Here is a 21,591-nt window from a genome sequence, read left to right as displayed (position 1 = left end):
GGGAGCGCTGCCTTAAAGGATTAAAACAAGAAAAGCAAAAAACCTTTTTAACCAGAGCCCCACAATCTGATGCAGACTGCACAAACCTGATGAGTTTCAGGAAGTTTTCAGAGAAGACACTCACTATAAAAGAAAAACAGTTTTTTTAATTTTTAAAGCTCTCCCATGTTTTTAGCGGGTGCCGATGGTCACCTGCCACACTCGCACCAGGTTGTCTGTGTAGCCAGCAAACAGAGTCTGCAAGGGAGAGATGACAGATTAAGTCAGAGCCATGGAATTCTACAGTCCTGCTACTGCAACAAAGATGGCCCTTCTTTTTAATCACCCACTACTATTCACGGGTAGTTATGTATTCCTAGAGGAAGCAACAGCTGGCATTAAGCACTCACAGGTTTGTAAACTGGTGAAGTTAACCAAGGTTTTAATTGAAGACAGATAACCACTGCCCCATAGACCACAATCTTCCTACTGACGCTGTGTCAGTAAGATGACAATAATCATTTTACTTATGTCAAAGACACTGGTTTTATAAATGGCTGACGAGCAGAAAGTGAGAAAGGTTAAAAGCCGAATCACCTGAGGACAGACCCACTTACCTGGCCATCAGCCGACCAGGCCAGAGAGGTACATTGAGGCGGCTCTGCCTTGCTGCTGGTACTGATAACTTCTTGCTTCAGTTCATCTACAATGATTTTGCCCTCCAAGTCCTGGGGAAGGGGTAAACCCAGGGTGAGGACACTCAGCACTTCAATGCCACTCTCAAAAGCCTCTCTGATCTGTAATTCAGTAGTTCTCAAAAGAGAATGATGTTTTTGCCCCCTTGGGGACAGCTGGCAATGCTGAGAGGCATTTTTGTTTGCCACTAGTTTGCTACAGGTATCTTGTAGGAAGCAGCGGCTTGGGAGGCTGTTACACATCCTAAAGTGCACAAGACTGCCTCTTCCAACAATGGATTACCCAAAGTCTCAATTGTGCTGAGGCTGAGTAAATTGCTACACTTGGTCGTCGTCCTTTTTCAGTAGGCAAAGATCTCCCACCACTGCAAATCCCAATCCCAAGAAGTTTTACTCATTCTTTTCAGGTATCCACTGGCAGTGTGATGGTTCAGTTGTTCAGGAAGTTCAAATCCCACCAGTGAGCCACATGACACGTTAGGAAATAACATTGCCGGGGCTTGCAGAGCCAGGTATCTGGCCTCAACTGCAGCCCACACTCACCCAGATCTTGATGCTAGGGCCTGTAGCAGCACAGAGCCAGTAGCGGTTGGGACTGAAGCACAGGGCATTGATGATGTCCCCACCATCTAGCGTGTAAAGGTGCTTGCCTTCATTGAGGTCCCACAACATGGCCTGGCCATCCTGGGTGGACAAAGCACGAGTCAGGGCAATGTGACTTCTTCCAGATGTTAATCCCACCCACCTTGTCTCAAGATTCTTTTTTTTTTTTTTTTGCTGTACGCAGGCCTCTCACTGTTGTGGCCTCTCCCGTTGCGGAGCACAGGCTCCGGACGCACAGGCTCAGCGGCCATGGCTCACGGGCCCAGCCGCTCTGCGGCATGTGGGATCTTCCCGGACCGGGGCACGAACCCGTGTCCCCTGCATTGGCAGGCGGACTCTCAACCACTGCGCCGCCAGGGAAGCCCTCTGCCTTAATTCCTAACTGCTTATCACAGTACCCTGACCTCCTCTCAAGTATCAGCATTTATCTCTGTATGCTTTTCCTTTAATACATGACACCTCACTAACCCTATCAAGAGTCTCTGACAACTTCAAAATGCATCGCTATAAGCTCCAAAAACACAGGATCCTAATCTCATCAGCAGCTTTAAGAAACCAGCTTCACAGAAAACGATCTCTTTTAAAGAGCATACCGTATCTACGTCATTCTCAGAATATTCTTCAGAAACATTTACTCTTAAATTGCTATCTCACTATCTTAGGTATTCTAAGACACTGTCCCCCACTGAGTAGGAGACTCCTGGCCTCTGAATACCTTGCCTCCAGAAGCACAGAGGGATCCATCTGGAGAGACGGTCACAGTGTTCAGGTAGCCTGTGTGGCCAATGTGATTGGTCTTCAGCTTACAGTTTGCCAAGTTCCATACCTGAAATTGTGGGTCACAGGTGAAGAACCTGGCCTGGGGATCCATCAGGGTCAAGAGGGCTCAGCTCAAATAAAAGGCATGGCACCGTGCTTAAAAGTATTCCTGGATAGGATAGCCAATTTCCATTCTATCAGTAACAAAAAAGGGTCAAAGAATCTGTCTTGACCACGTAAGGACAGTGAGGATTAAAACTGGGGGGGAAAAAAAAGCTTTCTGTGTTGCCATCTTACAAGGGACTCTGGGTTCCCAATTAGCTACTTCAGACCAAATGTCAAAATTTAATGGCCTGTAATGAGAAAATATCAAGAAGAAAATGGTCAGTTGAGGAACAAAGCTTTCAGAGTGACCAACCGGGAGGCAGTGGGAATACATTCTGGTTGGTAAAGGCCTTACACCCTGGGTCCAAGCTCACCTTGACCAGCTTGTCCCAGCCACAGGAGACAATAATGGGATTGCTGCTGTTGGGCGAGAAGCGGACGCAAGACACCCACTCTGAGTGGCTCTCATCCTGCAAAGGATGGAAAGGAAATAAGGAGAAACTGTCTTGTCCCATGAAACTGTAGACCCCCACCCCTCCCCTCAGTTACGTGGGATGTTGACAGTCGTGTATTCATACCTTCAGAACCCAAATCTTTAAGATTGACAGAACCCCAGATGAGGCTTGAAATCACCATATAAAGGCACCATTAAGAAGGGTGGGAGAAAGTGTTCAACATGTGCTACCTACACGTGCCTTCACTTTACCTGGACAGTATATTTGCATACACCCAGAGTATTCCATAGCTTGATGGTTTTATCTCGGGAGCCAGAGACAATTTGCCGGTTGTCAGAAGAGAAGGCCACACTCAGCACATCCTTGGTATGGCCTACAAATCGGCGCGTGGTGGTGCCCCTGAGAGGAAGGACGTGGTTACTCTCTAGACCGACTCTGCAAACATTCTTACACAGTCAGACTGTTTCCCTGGCCTGGTTCCTCTCCCAATGGAGCGGCATCACTCACACAACCCTGGACATGGCTTTGATAACAGCAGGCCCTTGGTCAAGAATATGCCGGAGAATCCCTTCAGAATTGCAGGACATGTCCTCACTCCCATGTGGGGATTGGCTGACAATGTCACCTCTCATCACCAGGATCCTCTGTTATGCCCGACCATCCAAAGACCGAGCTCCCAGCACACAACACGGTCAAACTTTGCCTGCTCCCAAGTGCAATATCTGATAAAACTGCTCAGCCAGACCACTCCTCAGCAATTCTGTATAACATTAAAAACAAGGAGGGTGGCCAAACAACCACAACTATCTTCTCCAGGTATTCTCTCCTTATAGTTCCCACAACGAACCCAATCATCCCTGGGAAACCACTTCCAGATATTATCTACCTCATTTCTACCCAGCTTTCCCCTAGTGCCCCAGAGCAGCTACTTGCGTTGTGAGATCCCAGAGGCGAAGGGTTCCATCCCAGGAGCCTGAGAGGGCAAACTGGCCATCTGAGGAGATGACCACGTCACTAACAAAGTGGGAGTGACCCCGAAGAGCACGCTGTGGGATACCGTAGTTGGTCTCATCTCTGGTCAGCTTCCACATGATGATGGTCTTGTCTAAGGGCAGGTAAAACAAAAGAAAACCCAGTGAGAAACCCCACAGGCCACCCTCTGACCTACTGGATAATGCCTCAAGGTGACTGGTGGGCTCACAAGATAAATTAAGGGCATTTAGGGGGTAGGGGAACTACAGGCTATGAGTGCAGTTACTAGCCAAATCCAAGTGACTCTCTATTCAAGAGTCAAGTAGAGCTAACTGGTACCCTGAGAATTTAACTCAGGTGTGTGGAACTTCACCAGGTTAGGGATGCCCCTTTTGGAGATTCAGACCAATTCAACGTCTATTTTAAGTATTTTCTGAGGTCTAATGCATGAACACAGCAGCCTGGGTATGGGAAGACTAGCTGTGGGCCTCCAGAGACTACTGCTGAGGGCTGCAAGAAGTGCTGGAATCATAAGTCACTTTAGGCGCTACAGGACTGCATGCTTTCCCTGCAACGTGTTCCACTCAACAAGCTTTCCTATTAAGTGCCAGATGTGATCTTAGCCTTAGATGATCCATTTTTAAATAGCGTGGGCGCAAACGCAAGGCACAAGAAGTCTCCAAAGGCAACCAGGTACACAGTGAATAAGAAAAACCCAGAGCAGAATGGGCAGACCCGGGTTAGCCGTGAGACTGGTGTCACGAGGTTCTCCGTGGAGTCCCCCCACTTCCCACCGAGTAGACGGCCGGGCGGCAGCTCAGAAACAGCCTCTGGGTTTCAGCATGGGCACTCAGATGGCATGTTGGGTTCATCACCGCGCCGCCCGACCCGTAGGCTCCTGGGCACACAGCCACACACGCGGGTTGGGGGGCCAGAGATTTTTAAAAAGCCCCCAACCGTGCAACCCTCCCGGCAGCCATCCATGTTTCGGAGTCTGCAAAGTGGGGACGCCTCATGGGTTTAGCCGTGCTGACACCTAGGCAGGGGTCAACTCACACTCCACCTCGCGGCCCACGGGCCCAGTCATGCGACGCGCGCAACGCCCCCTACCCCTCAATCCTCTACCTGGCACCTCAGCCGTACCTCGAGAGGCTGACAGTATCATGTCCGGGAACTGGGGAGTGGTAGCGATCTGGGTCACCCAGCCGTTGTGGCCCTTGAGGGTGCCACGAAGGGTCATCTGTTCAGTCATGACGGCGACGGGTGCGGGTGTCGCCGCAGCGACAAGGATGGAACTGGATTGCTCAGAGAGACGACCCACAAACACACGTCCCCTCCGCGGCCCTGCGGAGAAAAAGAGCGAGCAACTCCACGCCGGAACCGGAAATATCCGCCCTCTCGAGCAAAATGGCGCCCTCCTATAATTCACTTCTGCTCAAGATGGTGAAGCCGTGTAGTGCACGGTGGGATGTAAAATAAGAAGACCTCATGGTCTCCTCCGCCGCGCAACATAATTTGGCAACACCTTACAAATACATTCCGAAACCAACACGCCCGAATATTTAAAAAAGGCGCCTCACGGTTGGGGCATGAGGTCTAAAAAGCGGAAGAGAGAAAGTGCACGCCCCTTTCCCGTAAGGATCGCCTAGCGTCTTCACTGTCCCTACGTGGCTCAGCGCGAACCCCGCCCGTTCCGCTTGATGGCTTGGAAGGCAGCGGAGAGGGAGCGTAATTTCGTGGGCGCAACTGTGAGTAACGGTGGGCAATGTGAAAAATACGGTATTAAATTTTAAAAATAAACTGTGCTCAGGTGAACTATTAAACCCTAACAGATTTCCTTGCGCGCGGGGGGCAACTCTTCCCTCAAGAGATTGATGTTCTGATGGTTTTGGTTGAGGAACTCCATGCCCGGAAAGATTTAGTCCACCCAGGGCTAAGGCAGGAATGGGTTACGGAGCGGAAAACCGGGGATGGAGGAAAAAATCAGTCTGTGGGCTGCTGGACAGTAGCCCGCTCCCGCCTAGGCAAGAGCGCGGAGAGCTCTCGCAGAAACTGAAAAGCCCCAAGAGGAAGGACCTCCGGGTTCTGACTTCTCCGTACTCAGGCCAAACCACTCACAGAAAGGTGAGGGGTTTGCGGGTTCAGGCGTGCCCAAATATTTCATTCCTGTTTGTAACATGTATTAACTTTATTTTCTCATCTGTGAAATGAGAGTGGGAATAATAGTACCTACCTCTCATGGTATGGAGAGTAAATGGGTTAAGATAGGTAAAACGCCCAGAAAAATGCCTGGCAGAGTAAATGCACACAACTTAGTGAGAACCTCTTGGGTACCAGACCCTATTTTAGGTCTTGGGAATACAGCTGTGAACAAGATAAAACGTACCTGTTTCTTTGTTGTTTTTTGAGTTTACATCCGATGGGATGGGGAGAAGAGAGCTCGAGGGGGAGATTTTAACAAAGACAGGAAGATGTGGGAGAAAGCCCTGAGAATTTATGGGGGGGGGGGATAATGTTCCAATCGGAGAGAAGAGTCAGTGCAAAAGTACAGAGCTGGAGCGTTGGAGGCCGTGGGGACCAAAACAATGAGATGGAGGTGGAGGGCAATTGACTGAGGGCCTCGCAGTCTGGGGAAAGGACCTTGGAAAGCCGTGCTAGAACGCCTTGCCTGCCTTTGGGAAAAAAGGCGAGGGGCAATGGCAAAGCTGCTGTGGGTTATGGCCACTCAAGTGTGCGAAGAAGGCCAGAATCCGTCGCTTGAGGGCAGCTACTCTCCTGGTCCCTTGCGGACGCCTGCCTTCCTCCGCAGCCACGCTGGGCTCCTCCATCGCCTAACGACTGTCCTTTAAGGCTTCCAGGCTTGTACATCATCTGCCTCCATGGCGCCCCCACCTGGCTATCCTGTCGCTTTTCCAACACTGAACTCTACCCCCACCCACGTGTTCTGTTTCTCCTATGGTCGTGGTAGACCCTTGCGTTTACTCACTCCAGTATCCAGCTCGCTGCCCACGACTCCCGCCGTGCCTGCGCCCCACTGGGCGCTCAGCACAGTGGAGAGGTGAGCGATTCTTGGTCATCTCAGTGTGGAATGTGGAATGTTGCCCAGCATCTCCTCTCTGCCCTCGAGAACACTGGCTCCTCCACCTCCTACCTCCACTCCAAAGACGCCATCACTCAATCACATTATTACATTTTTTCCCCTCGAGAAACCTCATTCGGCTCTATGTTTCAACTTCGCCCGGGGTGCCCCTGTGGAATCTGCATCCCTGAGGTAGGACACCAGGAGACTAGGTTTAAAAGGAGCCAGCCAGGTCCTTCACGTTGGCTCAAAGATGGGACCTTTCTGTAACACTAGGCTCTTTTCCAGAAGCCTCCCAGATAAGCCCTGCCCTCCCGGGTTCCCCAGCCCACCTCTGCCCAGGCCCTCCCAAGTCCTCCTTGCCCTGCCTCTGGGCTGAGACCCTTGAAGGTGCCTTTCCCGACCCGCAGGCCTCTCCCCACACTTGCCTCTACTCTTGAGACATTCTCGCAGTGCTGCCTCCTGTGGGGCCAAGGAGGGAATTCAGGTTTTGCCCTGGAGCCCACCAGGACTAAGCCAGTGGAGGAGAGAGAAATGGGATGTAGTGGAATTTCCTGTCGACCAGAGACCCTGCAGGATTCAGGCTTTCCACTTCAGAGTTTTCCTCCAACCACCACCTGGCCTATCCTTTCTTGGAGGGTAGGCCAGCAGGCCATAATGCCACTGAAAGACAATCTTTAGCCGAAGGAGGCCTTGCCCCAACCCTGGGGACGCTGGGAACCTCTGGCAGTAGCTCCGCCGGTGGGGGGGGTGGTGGTGGTGGAGCAGCCTTTCCTGCCCAGCCCCTGCTGCAGTTGAGCCCCATCCATGCCCGCTTCCCTCAAGGGCATCCGTGGCTCCCTTTGGGCATCCAGGTCCTCACTTGGCCCGGTTAGGGTCCACCTGGTCTCCTCACCCCTCTCAAGTAGGAATCTGTAGGTTCACTCTCAGTTAGCAAAGGGAGCCTGGCCCCTTCCAGCAGAGTGATGTCCCTCCGCTGCTGGATAGTTTGAGAATCAGCTGTGCCTTTCACAACGAAGTCTACTAACTACCCTAGCCAGGTTGGGCCGGGCCTCCAGGCCTCTTCCTTCTCACCCAGGGCGTCTTTTCTCCAACCTCAGGGAGGTTGAAGCCTGCTCTCACCTGCCCTTTGGGGAAGATTCAGCTCTCCTCCAAGCCATCTTCCCTCTTCTCCAGGCCGCCCACGCCCTGTAGGCAGGACTGGTCCTGGCCCTGAGTTTAGTGTTGTCTCACCCACTTATCATCTGAGCCCCTGGGCTGCCCCATCCTTCCCGTCCCGACGGGCACCACCTCCATTCCACACAAGGTAAGAATCCCACGGAAGAAATTGGAGAGGCTCCTCTAAGGAAGTCTGTCTCACTATTCCTTTCTGAAGGGAGCCCCCAGGACCCACACAGCTGGAAAGAGCCCCCTAGGCTTCTTGCCAGAGGCCCATGATCTCCAGGAGCAGAGGCCTCCATCCCCTCCTGCCAGCATTCAAGAGGTGAGAGAGGTCTTCCCTTGAATGCTGAGGTGAGGGCTTCTGTAGGTGCCGGGTAAGGGACTAAGGGAAAGGTGTGTGGCCAGGACCAGAGGGCCTGCTGAATGCCAGCCCTGGGCAGGCGGTTTCCCTTCATTTTACTGTCCTTCTGCGGATGCAGTGTGGTTGGCTCTGGCATGCCCCATACTCTGTTGCTGTGACTACATTGGCCCTCCCTTGCTCCTCCAACTCATCAGTTCTCTCCCACACAGAACACATATTGTTCTTCTGCCTGGAAGGCCCACCGTGTCTAACCCCCTTTTCTTAGTTAAGTCTAAGCTTCCTTCAGGTCTCAGCTCCGGTTGCCACATCTGGGAGGCCCTCTGTGACCCTCAGATGTAGGTCAGGCTCCTCTATTTCATGCTGTCATAGTAGTGGTGCAGTGTTTGTTGGGTCTCATTTAAATTGTGCCACCGTCTCCTCTTGAGTGCCCTAAGGACAGGGACTAGGCTGTTTCTGCTCACATGTTGCATTCCCAGCACCTGGTAGAGGGTTTGGTATGAGGAAGATTCTAATCTTGGTGGCCAGCCTCACAGGCTGAGTAGTTAGGGGCAAGTAGTTAAAGGGAGGGCGCTCCAGGCAGAGGGATCAGCTTGGGGGACGAGGTGTGCAAGTGGTTTGCATGCTCAAGTTTGGGAGTGATGGTTTCAAGAAGGAAAGTAGAGTGAAATCCAAGGTGGGCAGGGAACCCTACTGCTTTTGTCCTGAAGCCCAGGACAGTCTCTTTAGGATTATCTCATCCCTCTCCTGCCTAGCCTTGACTTTACTGAAAGGCATCTGTAGTCAGAGTGAAGGCTAGGTTGGAGGAGTAAGACTAGAAACAAGTAGAGTTCAGAAGCTGGACAGGAGGGTCTCCTAGAGGATCATGAGAGTCTTACAAAGGAAAGGACAGAGGACTTAACCAAAGGCCTTATGAGTGAGGGGTTGACCATCTCTTCCAATCCATCTCTACCCTGCTTCCTTTACTCCAGGGTCTAGAGTCGGGTTCTGAATACAGAAGCTATTTAATGATTGAGGCCTAAAGAATTAAGTTCAAAAAGGCTGGAGACAAGGAAATGTGAGACTGTAATTATAGGTTCTGTTCCATTCTTCCTAGTGAGAGGTGGGGATGTGGCATTAACTTAATGCTGGGAACAGATCTTACAAAGAAATCACATGCCATTTTTTAATGTCTCTTGAAAAAGATTTCTTGTCCATCTTAGGCAGTAATCTGAGGTCTAACAGTCGCGCAGAACGCTGCTAAGGCATTCTGTTGGGTCTTCCCTGCGAGAGGGACTGTGGGATTCCCCAGGGCCTGGGTGCTTTAGCAGATGTGCAGAGTCAGAGGCTATGAAAGTGGGCATGATCTGGTCAGGTGGCTATATTCCAGGCAGAACTATAAGAAATGCCAGCAGAAGGCAAGCTTCTTGCCTTGTTAAAGGATTTAAAGCAGCATTAGGTGGTAGGGAGAGACAAAAGGTGACCCAAGGTGCCTGTTCTCGGCTTTTTACCAGGAAGAGGATTTCATATGAACCAGGGTCAGGAGATTATGTTGAAATGGAACGTTGAGGCTAGCTAGCTCACTACAAGATATGACAGCTGAGGAGACAGCCCTCAGCTCTCATAACCCTTCCCTGCTCACACCTGGGATAATAGCCAGAGCCTGCTGAGAAATTCCATCCTTTGCTACAGAGGGAGAGAAGGGATTTTATATGCCTAGGAAACGGTAGACAAAAAAGGGAGTGTGACTTCCAGGGATCCTCTTGCAGGCCACCTGGATCCCCATTTACCTTTGCAGGGGCCCTGCTAGATGCCAAGTGGAATTTTCGACCAGAAGTCTCTGACCAACTTTGGATCTGAATCCTTTAGGATGGGAGAAAAAGCAAGGAAGGCCTAAGCATGAACCTCAGTTAGTGAGATATGGAGGAATGAACCTCCCTGTTCTTTAAGGCTATATCTAATTCAAATCCTTGAGGTATCCATTTTCCCCCCTTTTTGGAAGGGGGATAGTTGGGGAGAAGAGTAACAGGTCCCCTAGTAACAGGAGCCTTGTGGCATCTCCTCCTATACTTCCCACATGCACAGATGAGCTGTTTCCCCAAGCCCCAGATTCTCATACTATACCTCTGAGGACTCTGGTTTGTGGGCAAACACTATCATTAAAAGTTAGATTTATCATTACCTTTAGCTCTCACAGTCTCCTCTTCAGTCCTGTTATTCTTAGAACCTCTCACTTCATCTTCTCTCGTTAACGCTGCCAGCACAAACTGCTTTCCCTTCCAGGACTCCAAGACCTCCTCACCACCTTCTGTCAGGATCTAGTGTGAAAGGAGAAAGGGAAGAACCTCCTTACCTGCTTTAATACTAGGTTCTGCCCCTCATCCCATTTTCAAAAAGTTAGGCATGACATAAAACCTTATTTATACTTACACTCCTGTTTTGAGGTTCTAGCCCCAGCTCTTTTTGGGAAGGGGGTAATGGGGTTTTTTTTTAGCTGCTTTTCACTAGAGTTCTCCCCTGTCACATCTCTTACATGTGATCCACATGGATCACAATTTAACTGGCTCAAGGCCATTTTGGTCAGATTAAAAAAAAAAAAAGAGCTGCCTTTTCTCCTTTTATACCTAAAAATATCACCTTACAGCCGTCTCACTCCTGATTGAGAAAAGAAAGTTGTCTTACTTCTCCCTTTTCTTCCCTTTGGATTTTACTACTCCTGAAGGTCCTAGGAAGGACCAGAATTCAACCTGCCTTTTTTGTATAGAACTGTACAGTTCAACATGATTTGACAGCCACTAGCCATATATGACTATTTAAATTAAAATTAAATACAATGAAAAATTCGGTTCCTGAGTTGCACTTAACACGTTTCAAGAGCTCAAGTCATATGCAGCCAGTGGTACCTCTACTATATTGCATAGCACAGATTTAGAACACTTCTATCATTGCAGAAAGTCCTTTTAGAGCTGGTATAGAGGGCTAGTGTCCCTGTCTCCCCCTTTTTGTAATCCTGTTTTATCAGTCAATAAATATTTGTGGTAACTTCACTGTTATAGGATAGCTTTCAAAGGTGGTCAGGGATTAGGGGTGGGAAACAGTATAGAATCTCTTGGTCCTATAAAGGTTTCAGAACGGATGGCATAGGGACCAGAGGTTGATGGCCAATCTAAGGAGGAGCCTTAGATTTTAAGGAAGTGCTTTTTTTTTTTTTTTTTTTTTGCGGTACACGGGCCTCTCACTGTTGTGGCCTCTCCCGTTGCGGAGCACAGGCTCCGGACACCCAGGCTCAGCGGCCATGGCTCACGGGCCCAGCTGCTCCGCGGCATGTGGGATCTTCCCGGACCGGGGCACGAACCCGTGTCCCCTGCATTGGCAGGCGGACTCTCAACCACTGCGCCACCAGGAGAGCCCGCTAAGGAAGTGCTTTAAGGGCTGATGTTATATAATATGTATCAGCCCAGGGCTTCTCCCACTCTGACAGGAAGAGAGGCTCTGGTCTTATCTATAAGTTCTGAATAATACTTAAAGAAACAAAATAAACAATTGCCCTATGGCCCTGCTGAAACTAAGGAATAGCTGAAGTGATTGCCTTTTCTTACTAATTGTTTCTAGATCTCAATTTCATATACTGCTTTATCTGTTTTAGTCCTTGATGGCAGTGATATAGGCAGTTCTAATGTTTACAAAAGGCCTGTTGACCCTGCCACCTGTATGCCAAGAGCTGGGAGAAGTGGGGGGTCATTATCAATTAATCCACAGATGCTAAGGCTACATTTAATAAAATTCCAGATAGGTGAGGCTGTTCTTCCACTGAACACTTTTGAACACCTGTGCTAGGCACTGGCTATAGGGCCTAAGTGAGGCTAGTAATGGCACGTCTGTAGATATGACCACTTTTCCCTGGGACTAGACAAGTGGTTCTCAACCAGGGATGCTTTTTGCACCACCCCTCCCCAAGACATTTGGCAAGATCTGGAGACACTTCTGGTTGTCACAATGGTGGAGGAGTGCTACATACATCTAGTGGGTAGAGTCCACGGATGCTACTACGCATCCTTGAATGCACAGGACATCCCCCACGCCCCAAAGCAAAGAACTATCTCACTCAAAATGTCAAGAGTGCTGAGGTTGAGAAACCCTGGTCTAGACCACAACATGGATCAGTTCTTCGTGCCAAGACTAATCATGCGGTCCAGGGTCAGAAGGATAGTAAGTGAGGCTAACAAGTGTCTGATAAATTGGGAAAGAAAAAAATTAGGAGTCAGTGCAACAGTGACCTCCATAAAGATGAAGGGCAGGTATAATTGGAGTGTGTTTAACTGCACTAGAATGCTAAGAGCTAAGGTCATGGTGCAATTGGGGTTCAGGATTTCAAATGTGTAGCAAGTCTGTGAAGATGAAGTCCAGGGTAGAGCCACAGGAGTAGAGAGGAGCAAGTTTAAACAGTCTGACTTGTGATACAGCAGTCAACAGCTGAACCTAGTAGGGAAGACATTCAATAAACAGATGAGTGTCTGGTGCATATAGATATATATATCAGTTTTTCTCAATGTTTTTGTAACCCATACCTTTACTTTCCATATACCTTAACATCTCACATTCTATCTCCTTCAGTGTTATTTAAAATTTCAAAATTAAGTTTCAAAGCAATGGTAATTTTGGAAGGCAAAAATTTATTCAGATGATGTAATAACCACGTCACTGTTAAGCCTTAACTTTTCTTTCCTGGATGGTGTATACAAGATGCAACAAAACACAAGCTGCTTTGACAACACTCTTGCAGTGTTTTCTCCCACAGTTAGTTATACCAAAAAAAAAAAAAAGGCTTTTAAGATATAAGGAGAAAATGGAATAATGAATGGATTAAAGTCTGAAAGTTTCTAGTCAAAACAATCAGACTTTGAGTTCCACAAACTCCTCCTGAAGTTCTTCCAGTGAGGACTGAACATCAGTGTGAAACATTCTTCCCAAAAGCTACCGCAGGTGGGTTTCAAGAACAAGGTCAAGAACACATCACCCAAAATAGTTTTAGATTCCCTTCCTTCCTTCCTTCCTTTTCCTTCCTTTTCTTTCCTTCCTTCCTTCTCTCTTTCTTCCTTTCCTGGAAATAACATTCATGTATCCCATTCTCTAAAGATTGGCCAGACATTTTTAGCATGAGTTTGCTATCTGTAGCTAGATTTTTGGCAAGTACTTAAAGTATTTCATAAGGAGCAGTGATGTTGGTGTTTGCCCCCTGACATTTTGGGGTCAATGTATTTTAAGCTTCAATGTGTTAAATTATGCTTGAAGTTTTAATTTTTGAAGTTTTAAAATATAGATTCTTTATCACAGGTGTCCCAAAATCAGTTCTTTCCATAAATTCAGCTGAACTAAGTTCTTTGACAACCAAAGAACCTCAGTATATGACAGAAAACACTCTTAGCAGCATTCAGATATTCAAAAACCAAGGCAAACTGGGATCAAATGTACTATTTTTCACAACAGTTATGTTGACAGCAAGGCTTAAGATTTCCAGTAGATTATGGGCAGACTGATGGAAGTCGATGCTTGATGGTGACTGCTGCAGTACATCTTTCTTTTTTAAAAAATAAATTTATTTATTTACGGCTGTGTTGGGTCTTTGTTGCTGTGCATGGGTCTTCTCTAGTTGCTGTGAGCAGGGGCCACTCTTCTTCATTGCAGTGTGCAGGCTTCTCACTGCAGTGGCTTCTCTTGTTGCAGAGCACAGGCTCTAGGCGTGCGGGCTTCAGTAGTTGTGGCATGCGGGCTCAATAGTTGTGGCATGCGGGCTCAGTAGTTGTGGCTCATAGGCTCTAGAGCACAGGCTCAGTAGTTGTGGCGCATGGGCTTAGTTGCTCTGCGGCATGTGGTATCTTCCCTGACCAGGGCTCGAACCTGTGTTCCCTGCATTGGCAGGCGGATTCTTAACCACTGCGCCACCAGGGAAGCCCTGCAGTACATCTTGAATGCCAGTTTTCTTGAATTTTTGACAAAGACCCATATCTAAAACATGTCATTGCTGTAGCACCACCAACATATACTCCTATAATTTTTTTCTTCCAACTAAGTTCATTTCATACAACTTCAAAAATATTGTCTTTAGTGCTCGCTTAGTGAAAATAGCACATCCACAGCTTTTAAAGCCTTATTCTGAACATAAGCAAAGCACAATTTTCTTTATCAGTAGATTAATCTCAACTAATAGCAAAGAAGGATGAGCTGTTTTTTTTAAAACCTGACATTTGATATGCTCAGTCAGTGAATTCAGAGTTCAGAGGCAGATCGATGAAGAAATTCTGGAATTCCTCAATTTCCTCTCAAAGTTGTGGCAGGATTCTGAATGCAAGGTTTCACAAGTTTCTCCATTTTTTTTCTCCTTTGCAATTAAAAGGGCTATTTAATAGTAGGCTTTCATTGCCTTTGAAGATTCCTGTTAATATTCCAATACTGTCCAATCGTAAAACTGCAGAGGATTGTGCTTTGCAGAATACTGTTTTTAGTGGCATAACTTTAACAGTGTTTGGCATGTGTCACTGCCCAACACTTTCAGATAACTCAGCTGAAGAAGTTGACCCTATCTTCTGCATCATACATGAATCCATACTTGATAAAAGCCTCAAAAAATTTTTGGCTGCCATCTTTAGCTACCTCAAAGGAGAAAACAGAAAAACAAGGAGTACTGATGATGGAAGCATCTGGTCCCTCTTGCAAAGCGATGAATGATTTTATCAGCGGCAGCTGGGTGGCAGGGCAATACAGGCATCCAGTTATGCCTGAGCCTCAACAAGTGAAATCTTTGTTCATTTTCTTTTTATACACCTGTCTGCCTCCTAAAACCTGACACCATTTAATGGTGCCCTTGGTCAATCTAAATGATCTTATTTTCATAATCCTCTGATTCTAGCTTGAAGAGTCAAGATGAACTCTAACTCATGGTATGGACAAAATGGAAGATGTAAATAAGTAAACTTTTCAGAGCTAAAAAGCCTCTTCTTATACAAAATTAAACTTTAAGGAATAGCAGTATAAATGGCACCATATCCACAACAAACATCTCTGGGTATCCAACTAGTTATACACCTCATTGACAATAGGCCTTACTCTGAATGATTCTTGCTCCATCTTGGTATTCCCACCAGCCAAGGAGTTCTTTCCAATTTATTTCTTATATTATGAAAAATTACATCTTTTTTCTTTTTAACATTATAATACTAAATATGATTTTATAAATGATAACTCTCCCCACACCCTGCAATGCTGATATAATGTGTGAAGGGAGGGGGAGAGAATGCCTTTCTTTTCTATTCCTGAAAATCACTGACCTATTCCTTGAGTCTATGAGTAACAACTTCCGACTCATAGCCCCTAAAGCTAAAAAAGCTTGATCATCTCCAAAGTAAGATTAAAATTTTGTTGAATTAGTAGCCGACAAGAGAGAATTTAACGTAACCAGAACTGTGTGGTGGCTAATGTATAGCATATTAAATAAACTATTATATAAAAATAGTTCCATATGATGTTAACTATTATTGTGAGAGGTTTGTATGCTATGATTCTAAATCATGCTACTGTAAGGTGCATGTTTACCAATGAAAGGAAGTGACAAAACTATAAACTGTATAAAGAATGAAAGAATATGTCAGTTAATATCAGTTTACACATAGCCTACATAATTTTTACGTCTTCAGTGTAACTCCTATATTTGGTAACACCATCAACCTAAGTTCTGGTATATGTTTGAAAATAAAAGTTTTATTTTTTTAAAAAATATTACATATTTTGAAAGGGATTATCTTCTATTTGTTTAACTTGGTTTTGCTGTTTATACTTACTAAGGTGCTTTATAAATAACTTCTGAGGTTTCAAATGAGTGTTAGCTGGCCTCCCCAGATGAAAAGACCACCTCTTTTCTCGTCTAAATTGGCTTTCAATTAAAATTTTGGTTTCAAAATCCTTCCTAGAAAATCCTAGCAGAGGAATGAAAGGTTACCTCCTCTCCTCAGCTTCAATGTACCAAAACCCAAAAATATAGGACATAGTTTCTTCTGTAAGCAAACTTAATTATTACCCTGGGGGGAAAGCATGGTAGTAGGGTTTATCCTTAAATCATATTAATATGATGGAATTAGCAGTGGTTTGTAGTGAAGATTTGTGTCTTAACTGTGCACTTGCCAATAGTTACTGTGAAACGGGGGGTGATGATATTATCTAATATATAATTCCTGTAGGGCAGTGTTCTGTTTGTGTTTTGAAACCAAGTATACACCTGTGTACATATAATTTAAAAGTTTCATAAAACAATACTTACCCGTACTGTGCTCCCATGCACTCTGATATTTTCTGTTTCATTTAAAAATAATGCTGGGCATGATCCATTTATTTTAAGACCCACTAATTGGTCAAAATCTGTGGTTTGAAAACCACTGCTGTAGAACATGAGGAAATACATTTTATAAACTGTAAAGCACTACTAAGACGTGAGCAGTTGCTATTGATTATAAGACTTTTATGGACTTGAAGACAACCTCTCCCTCCCTGGGTACTGCTAGGAGTCACATCCATCTAGGCTTTTTGACAGTATTCATGCTGTCATTGAGACAATTTTCTAATACTCAGATCAGGCCTAGAAAGCAAGGTATTAACCAAATCAGAACCCAAAGAAATGAAAGGAAACTAGAGGAAAGTCAAACTAAAGAAACATCTGTTCAGTGCTTTATGGTTTATAAAATACTTTCACATATATGATCTCTTTTAATCTTAACAAGCCTAGGGGAAAAGTAAAGCTAAGAGGTTGAGACTTGCCCAAGATTAGACAGTAAATTGCAGAGCCAGGTCATCTGATCCTAAATCCTTAACTTCTTCCACTCTGATAAAATACCAGGTAAGGAAAGTGATCAGGCCAAGAGGTTTATTCTGATCCATCAAAGATGTTTATGCCCTCTGCCTTTCTCTGCAGGGAAAATGGGCCCTACTGAAGGTGGGAAAGTGACCCCAGACTTTGGGAGGGTGGGTGTGTCCAGTTGCTCTTATTAGTCCAGGAATCACACCTGGCTTTTTGGTCTAACCAGTATTAGTTCTCTGTGTTGATACTGCTTGTGCTGGCGTCCTGAATGTCTGTTATCTACAAGTACTGTGGCTTTCCATTCCTATATGTGAAGGATCCCCGAGTCTTGGTCAGGTATAGACTCAGGACTCACATCAGAGGGAAATTAAGTACTGGGGGTGGGGTGGGGTCTGTCACTTATACCCCCTTATACTTCGGTAGATTGAAAGGGAGTAACAACAGTGGTCAGCTCCCAGTTGCTGTCTTTTGTCTTTACTCAGTTTCCTCTGGGGAAGCCAGTCAGCCTCAGCCAATGTCTCCTTCGTCCGCATATGCCCATCTCTCTCCACCCTGTGCCCCATCCCTCACAAAAGAAGAGGCTCAACTACCAAGTCCCCAGCTCCCCTGGTTTCTCCTCCACTCCCTTCAAATCCCCACATTCCCTCATGCCACTCACCTCGTACTCATGAACCACTTCCTCCGTTGGCACCACACTGTGCTGTTTTTGGCTGCTGGATTCTGGACACACCACACGGGTAGCCTCTTTGTCCACCTCATAGGATAGTTTCAGAGCTTCTTGGTGTTTGGAGCAGATGCCCTGATCATTCCCCTGGCTCCCTCGATTAGGAGTGGGGCATATCTGGCGAATTATCTGGACCATGTTGGCCAGCTGCAAGTTGAGACGAAAGCTGCGACGCGTAAAGCTCTTTTGGCACTGGGGGCAGGTGAACTGCCGAGGAGGGGCCGGGGGAGGAGGCAGGTGAGTGTCAGGATACAGCTCTTGGTTGTCCTCATCGTATTCTTCCAATATCTCCTTTTCTTCTGGGTAGACGTCAGTTCTCAGGTCATGTCTCACGCCTCCCAGGTAATAGTCCGTATCCTCCTCTTCTTCCTCCTGGTCCCACACATAATCCCTTACGCCACCGTCACCGTCCCAGAGTTCATCATCGTCTTGGTCCTGGAACAACTCCTCGTCAGCATTCCCCTGGTATAAAACCTCTCGAATGGAGTTGCCCCATCCACCGATGGCCCCCACCGCCTCGCCGTCCTCCTCCCATTCATCTTTCTTTTCGTCCCTGACTTCCTCATCTTCCTTGCCCCACAGCTGCGTCACACACCCTCGGCAGAAGTTATGCCCGCAGTCGATGGTCACGGGATCCTTGAAGTAATCCAGGCAGATGGCACACACCACTTCCTCCTGAAGGGTCTGCAGGGTGTTGGGAGCAGCGGTATAGGCAGCCATCTTAACGCGCTGCCGGTTTGGTATGGATGCGTCAGCTCACAGCTGAGAAGCGGGGGACACACCGGCAGGCCTGCCTCCAAGCTACGCTGGTGATCCAAAGCTGTCCCCAACCCTGCTCTGCCTACTCGGGCCCTCAGAGAAGCCTTGCTCTCCTCTCTCAGACTCTCCTCAGCTTTAAGCGCGAAAGCCCCAGGCCCGAACTCACAGCTGCCCTCGGAAGGCAGTGGGGGCGGAACCAGGCTGCGGCCCCCACTTCCCTTCGAGACTCAGCGTGCAAACTCGGATCCCTCCACGTTTCTCGCCTCCCTCTCGGTTTGCCTGACCCAGCGGCGTCTGCCTCACAAGCCGTCCGCCTCACAAGCCGTCCGCCTCACAAGCCGGCGCTCCTCAGCCCGCCAGAGGAGACCGAAAATGACGCAGGCGCGTTAATCCACACTCGGGAGGGGGCGGACTGGGCGGACGGAGGGCCACCTCTCTATGGTTTCCCCCGGAGACGCACACCCCGGAGACCCCTGCAGCCCATCCAGCAGCCCCAGACAGGAAAGACGGCCTGGTCAGAATGGGTGGAGGCGGCGAGAGAATCAGTTTAAGCCACTGAGCGCTCTAATCAGCCAGACGCAGAGGGTCCAACAGCCTCTCAGGAAAGCCCGTTCCCACATGGACCCAAAATGGTGGGGACTACGGCGGCCGCCCTCTGGTACTCTCGTGCACTTCCGGCCCCTCTACCCAGAGGCCTTTGTGGTAGGGAGCATTCTATCTGCACTGCTACAGCGCTCGAGGGCGTGGTCTGTAGCAACCTGGCGGGATCGAGCTCGCTGCGCGGTTGGGTGGCGGTGAGATCAAAGCATCTCGCGTGAAGACTTGGGTGCTTCCAACTTTCCTCAGACCAATTCACCCCTTTCTTGCTGCCTGCCCTCAGCAGGCACCAACTTGGCCTGTGGATCTTTTTACCTCCATCTATAATCCTTCCATTCACCATCCACTCACCATGCATGCACGCATCCACCCACCCAAATAACCATTTTTCATCCATCCCTCTATCTCTCCATCCATCCATCATATGCATGCATAACCCATCCATCCATTTATCCCTCCATTTTCATCTATCCACGTTATAGGAACAAAAAAATGAGTAAGGCATGATTGTTCCTTCAAGGAGTATAGAGTTATAGGCGAGCGGTCGTCCTTCACCCAAGGTTCGCAAGGTTTATTTTTTTCTTTTTTTAACTTGACCCTCAGTAAGAAGTACATTGCACATATTGATCCAATACAGACTTGCACATATATGACAGAAACAAAATTGGGGGAAATTGTTCTTTTCCTTAGGGCGTTCAAGTCACTCTGATATGTTCTGTTTTACTTCAATAAGATGCTGTTCAACACCCATTGGAGTGATTGCACCTCTCAATAATTGGTCACTTTGGTTTGAGGAACTCCACCTGCCCTAATGGAAACTTCAGCGAGCCCTGGATCCCTTCCTTTCCCTCTCTGGGCCCAAGCTTGGACTCTAAGTCCCACAGAGCAAGAATGGTAAACGTGCTATTCAACATTGTACACATAGCTCTTCTGTCATAGTGCTGAATATATAGCGAGTACTCCCTACATATCTGCTGAGTAAATAAATGGAACCCAACAAATTGCTACCATCGAGTTTTGCTGGTTTTTATCTCCTGAAATCTAGGTCTTTTCTATCTCTGTTCCTTCCAGCCTACATCTGACCCCATCAGCTTCCAAATGGACAAGAAGTTTCCTGAAGGGTCACTTGGCCTCATTTAAGTCCATCTTTCAGCCACCAGTACCGTTCACCTGAAATGAAAGTCTGACACACTCAAGCCAAGCTGTTGCCTCTATGTCTTTGGGCATGTTGTTCACTCACCTAGAAGGCTCTCACCTCACTGCTTCACTTGGATATAATCCCTAATTAACCTTCAAGTCTCTGCCCAGGCATAATCTCCTGAAGGAGACTCTTCCCTGAGGCTGGCACCAGGCTGTGTTCACACCCCAACTCTGTCACTCTCTGTATGACCTTGGATTCGTTTCTTAACATCCCTGTGCTGCAGTTTCCCCATCTGCAACATAAAGATGATAGTAGCACACACGTCATGGGTTGTTGTGAAGTTGGATTAATTGTAAAATGGTTTGAACAGTGCCCACTGGAGTTATCTTTTTATCCTCATCACCTGTCACTATATTCCTTTCCTGTAGTAGATAAGCCTTAGAAGAAACTCTCCCTTATCTCCTATTCTCTCCCACTTTGAGTAGGGCCAAGTGATTTGAATGCTGAGGGGAAAAATAATATGCCATGTGTCATCCTAGGTTGTTTTTTTTCTTTCTGGCCACAGTGCTCAGGATCTTAGTTCCCTGGACAGGGATCGAACCCGTGCCCCCTGTAGTAGAAGCTTGGAGTCCTAACCACTGGACCGCCAGGGAATTCCCTGTCATGCTAGGGGTTCTGAGAGCCTTTTGTCTGGAGAGGGAGGGAGTTGAAACCCAGGTCTGACCTGCCTAAGGTGGGACACCTATTGCTGGTGTTTGTTAGAAAACTAGCAAGTAAACTCCCATATACAATCTGGGAACCATCCTGGAGGTCACGACTGACCCTGAGAAGCCACGGGGAAAATATGAGCAATGAGAACTGGAACTGAGTTTCAAGGCTGGAATACTTCCCCATCTCTAAATGCAGGTTCTCCCCTGCACATGGAAGCGGGTGGGCAAAGAGCTGGGGAGCAGACCAAGGGAAGACGGGGCTGCTTATAAAAGCAAGTTCCTGCTTGCCCCAGGGAGCAGGGCCCAGGTGGGAAGGAGAGCTGGAGAAAAGAGCAAGGGGGAATGGGCGGAAGAAGATGGTGAGAGAAGGCTTGGGGGATCATCCTGAAGGAACTGTTGAGACTTAAAAGGAACATAGTGTGGACACCCATTATCAAGAATACCTAGGTGAATAAAGACCTGTAAAGTTCAATACCTATTTTATCTTCTTTTACCTCTGAATTACGTCTCCTCAAATCCAAGTGGCAGCTGGGAGAGGCGGCTTTGTTTAGATTCCCTCAGGTTGTGAGGCTTAGCTGTTATTTATCAGGGTATATGGGAGGCTTGGTTTTAAGCCCTCTTGCAAATTCCACATCCCCAGCAACCAGGCACACTCTTCTATTCATAGGAA

General features: G+C 47.4%; 2 protein-coding genes and 2 non-coding genes across 5 annotated transcripts; all 4 read right to left on the bottom strand.

The window, feature by feature from the left end:
- Window positions 1–126: 126 nt before the first annotated feature.
- On the bottom strand, window positions 127–4,962 carry RACK1 (receptor for activated C kinase 1). The gene is made up of 8 exons (XM_060093780.1): window positions 4,712–4,962; window positions 3,530–3,701; window positions 2,848–2,995; window positions 2,516–2,611; window positions 1,993–2,103; window positions 1,218–1,358; window positions 597–707; window positions 127–237 (listed from the first exon to the last, which is right to left on the bottom strand). Exons 1-8 carry the CDS (start codon window positions 4,818–4,820, stop codon window positions 172–174), a joined length of 954 nt encoding a protein of 317 aa, XP_059949763.1. The 5' UTR covers window positions 4,821–4,962; the 3' UTR covers window positions 127–171.
- Window positions 3,160–3,238, bottom strand: LOC132487278 (small nucleolar RNA SNORD96 family). Its single transcript, XR_009531568.1, has one exon. It is a non-coding gene; the product is annotated as a small nucleolar RNA SNORD96 family (small nucleolar RNA).
- Window positions 4,382–4,449, bottom strand: LOC132487286 (small nucleolar RNA SNORD95). The gene has a single exon (XR_009531575.1). It is a non-coding gene; the product is annotated as a small nucleolar RNA SNORD95 (small nucleolar RNA).
- A 9,492-nt stretch (window positions 4,963–14,454) lies between the features above and the next one.
- TRIM52 (tripartite motif containing 52) lies at window positions 14,455–18,482 on the bottom strand. 2 transcript variants are annotated; one of them, XM_060093779.1, is made up of 3 exons: window positions 17,649–18,482; window positions 15,843–15,844; window positions 14,455–14,521 (listed from the first exon to the last, which is right to left on the bottom strand). In XM_060093779.1, the coding sequence occupies exons 1-3, from the start codon at window positions 18,432–18,434 to the stop codon at window positions 14,455–14,457; spliced, it is 855 nt and encodes a 284-aa protein (XP_059949762.1). In that variant the 5' UTR covers window positions 18,435–18,482. The 2 variants fall into 2 exon arrangements, with proteins under 2 accessions (XP_059949762.1, XP_059949761.1); XM_060093778.1 differs by lacking the exons at window positions 14,455–14,521; window positions 15,843–15,844 and adding an exon at window positions 14,679–14,729.
- Window positions 18,483–21,591: the final 3,109 nt, after the last annotated feature.

Source organism: Mesoplodon densirostris, chromosome 3 (genome assembly GCF_025265405.1).
Source record: "Mesoplodon densirostris isolate mMesDen1 chromosome 3, mMesDen1 primary haplotype, whole genome shotgun sequence".
NCBI classification, from domain to species: Eukaryota; Metazoa; Chordata; class Mammalia; order Artiodactyla; family Ziphiidae; genus Mesoplodon; species Mesoplodon densirostris.
Note: the sequence above shows the minus strand (reverse complement) of the source record. Positions and strands in the feature narration are given on the sequence as shown.

What these genes read in the sequence shown, in the direction of transcription:
- RACK1 (XM_060093780.1), bottom strand. Translation starts at nt 4,820, where the DNA reads ATGACTGAACAGATGACCCTTCGTGGCACCCTCAAGGGCCACAACGGC. An exon ending in CGCCTCTGGGATCTCACAAC is followed by an intron (nt 2,996 to 3,529) that starts GCAAGTAGCTGC and finishes CCTTCCTCTCAG; the next exon opens with GGGCACCACCACGCGCCGAT. An exon ending in GCCCTAGCATCAAGATCTGG is followed by an intron (nt 708 to 1,217) that starts GTGAGTGTGGGC and finishes CCCCTTCCCCAG; the next exon opens with GACTTGGAGGGCAAAATCAT.
- TRIM52 (XM_060093779.1), bottom strand. Translation starts at nt 18,434, where the DNA reads ATGGCTGCCTATACCGCTGCTCCCAACACCCTGCAGACCCTTCAGGAG.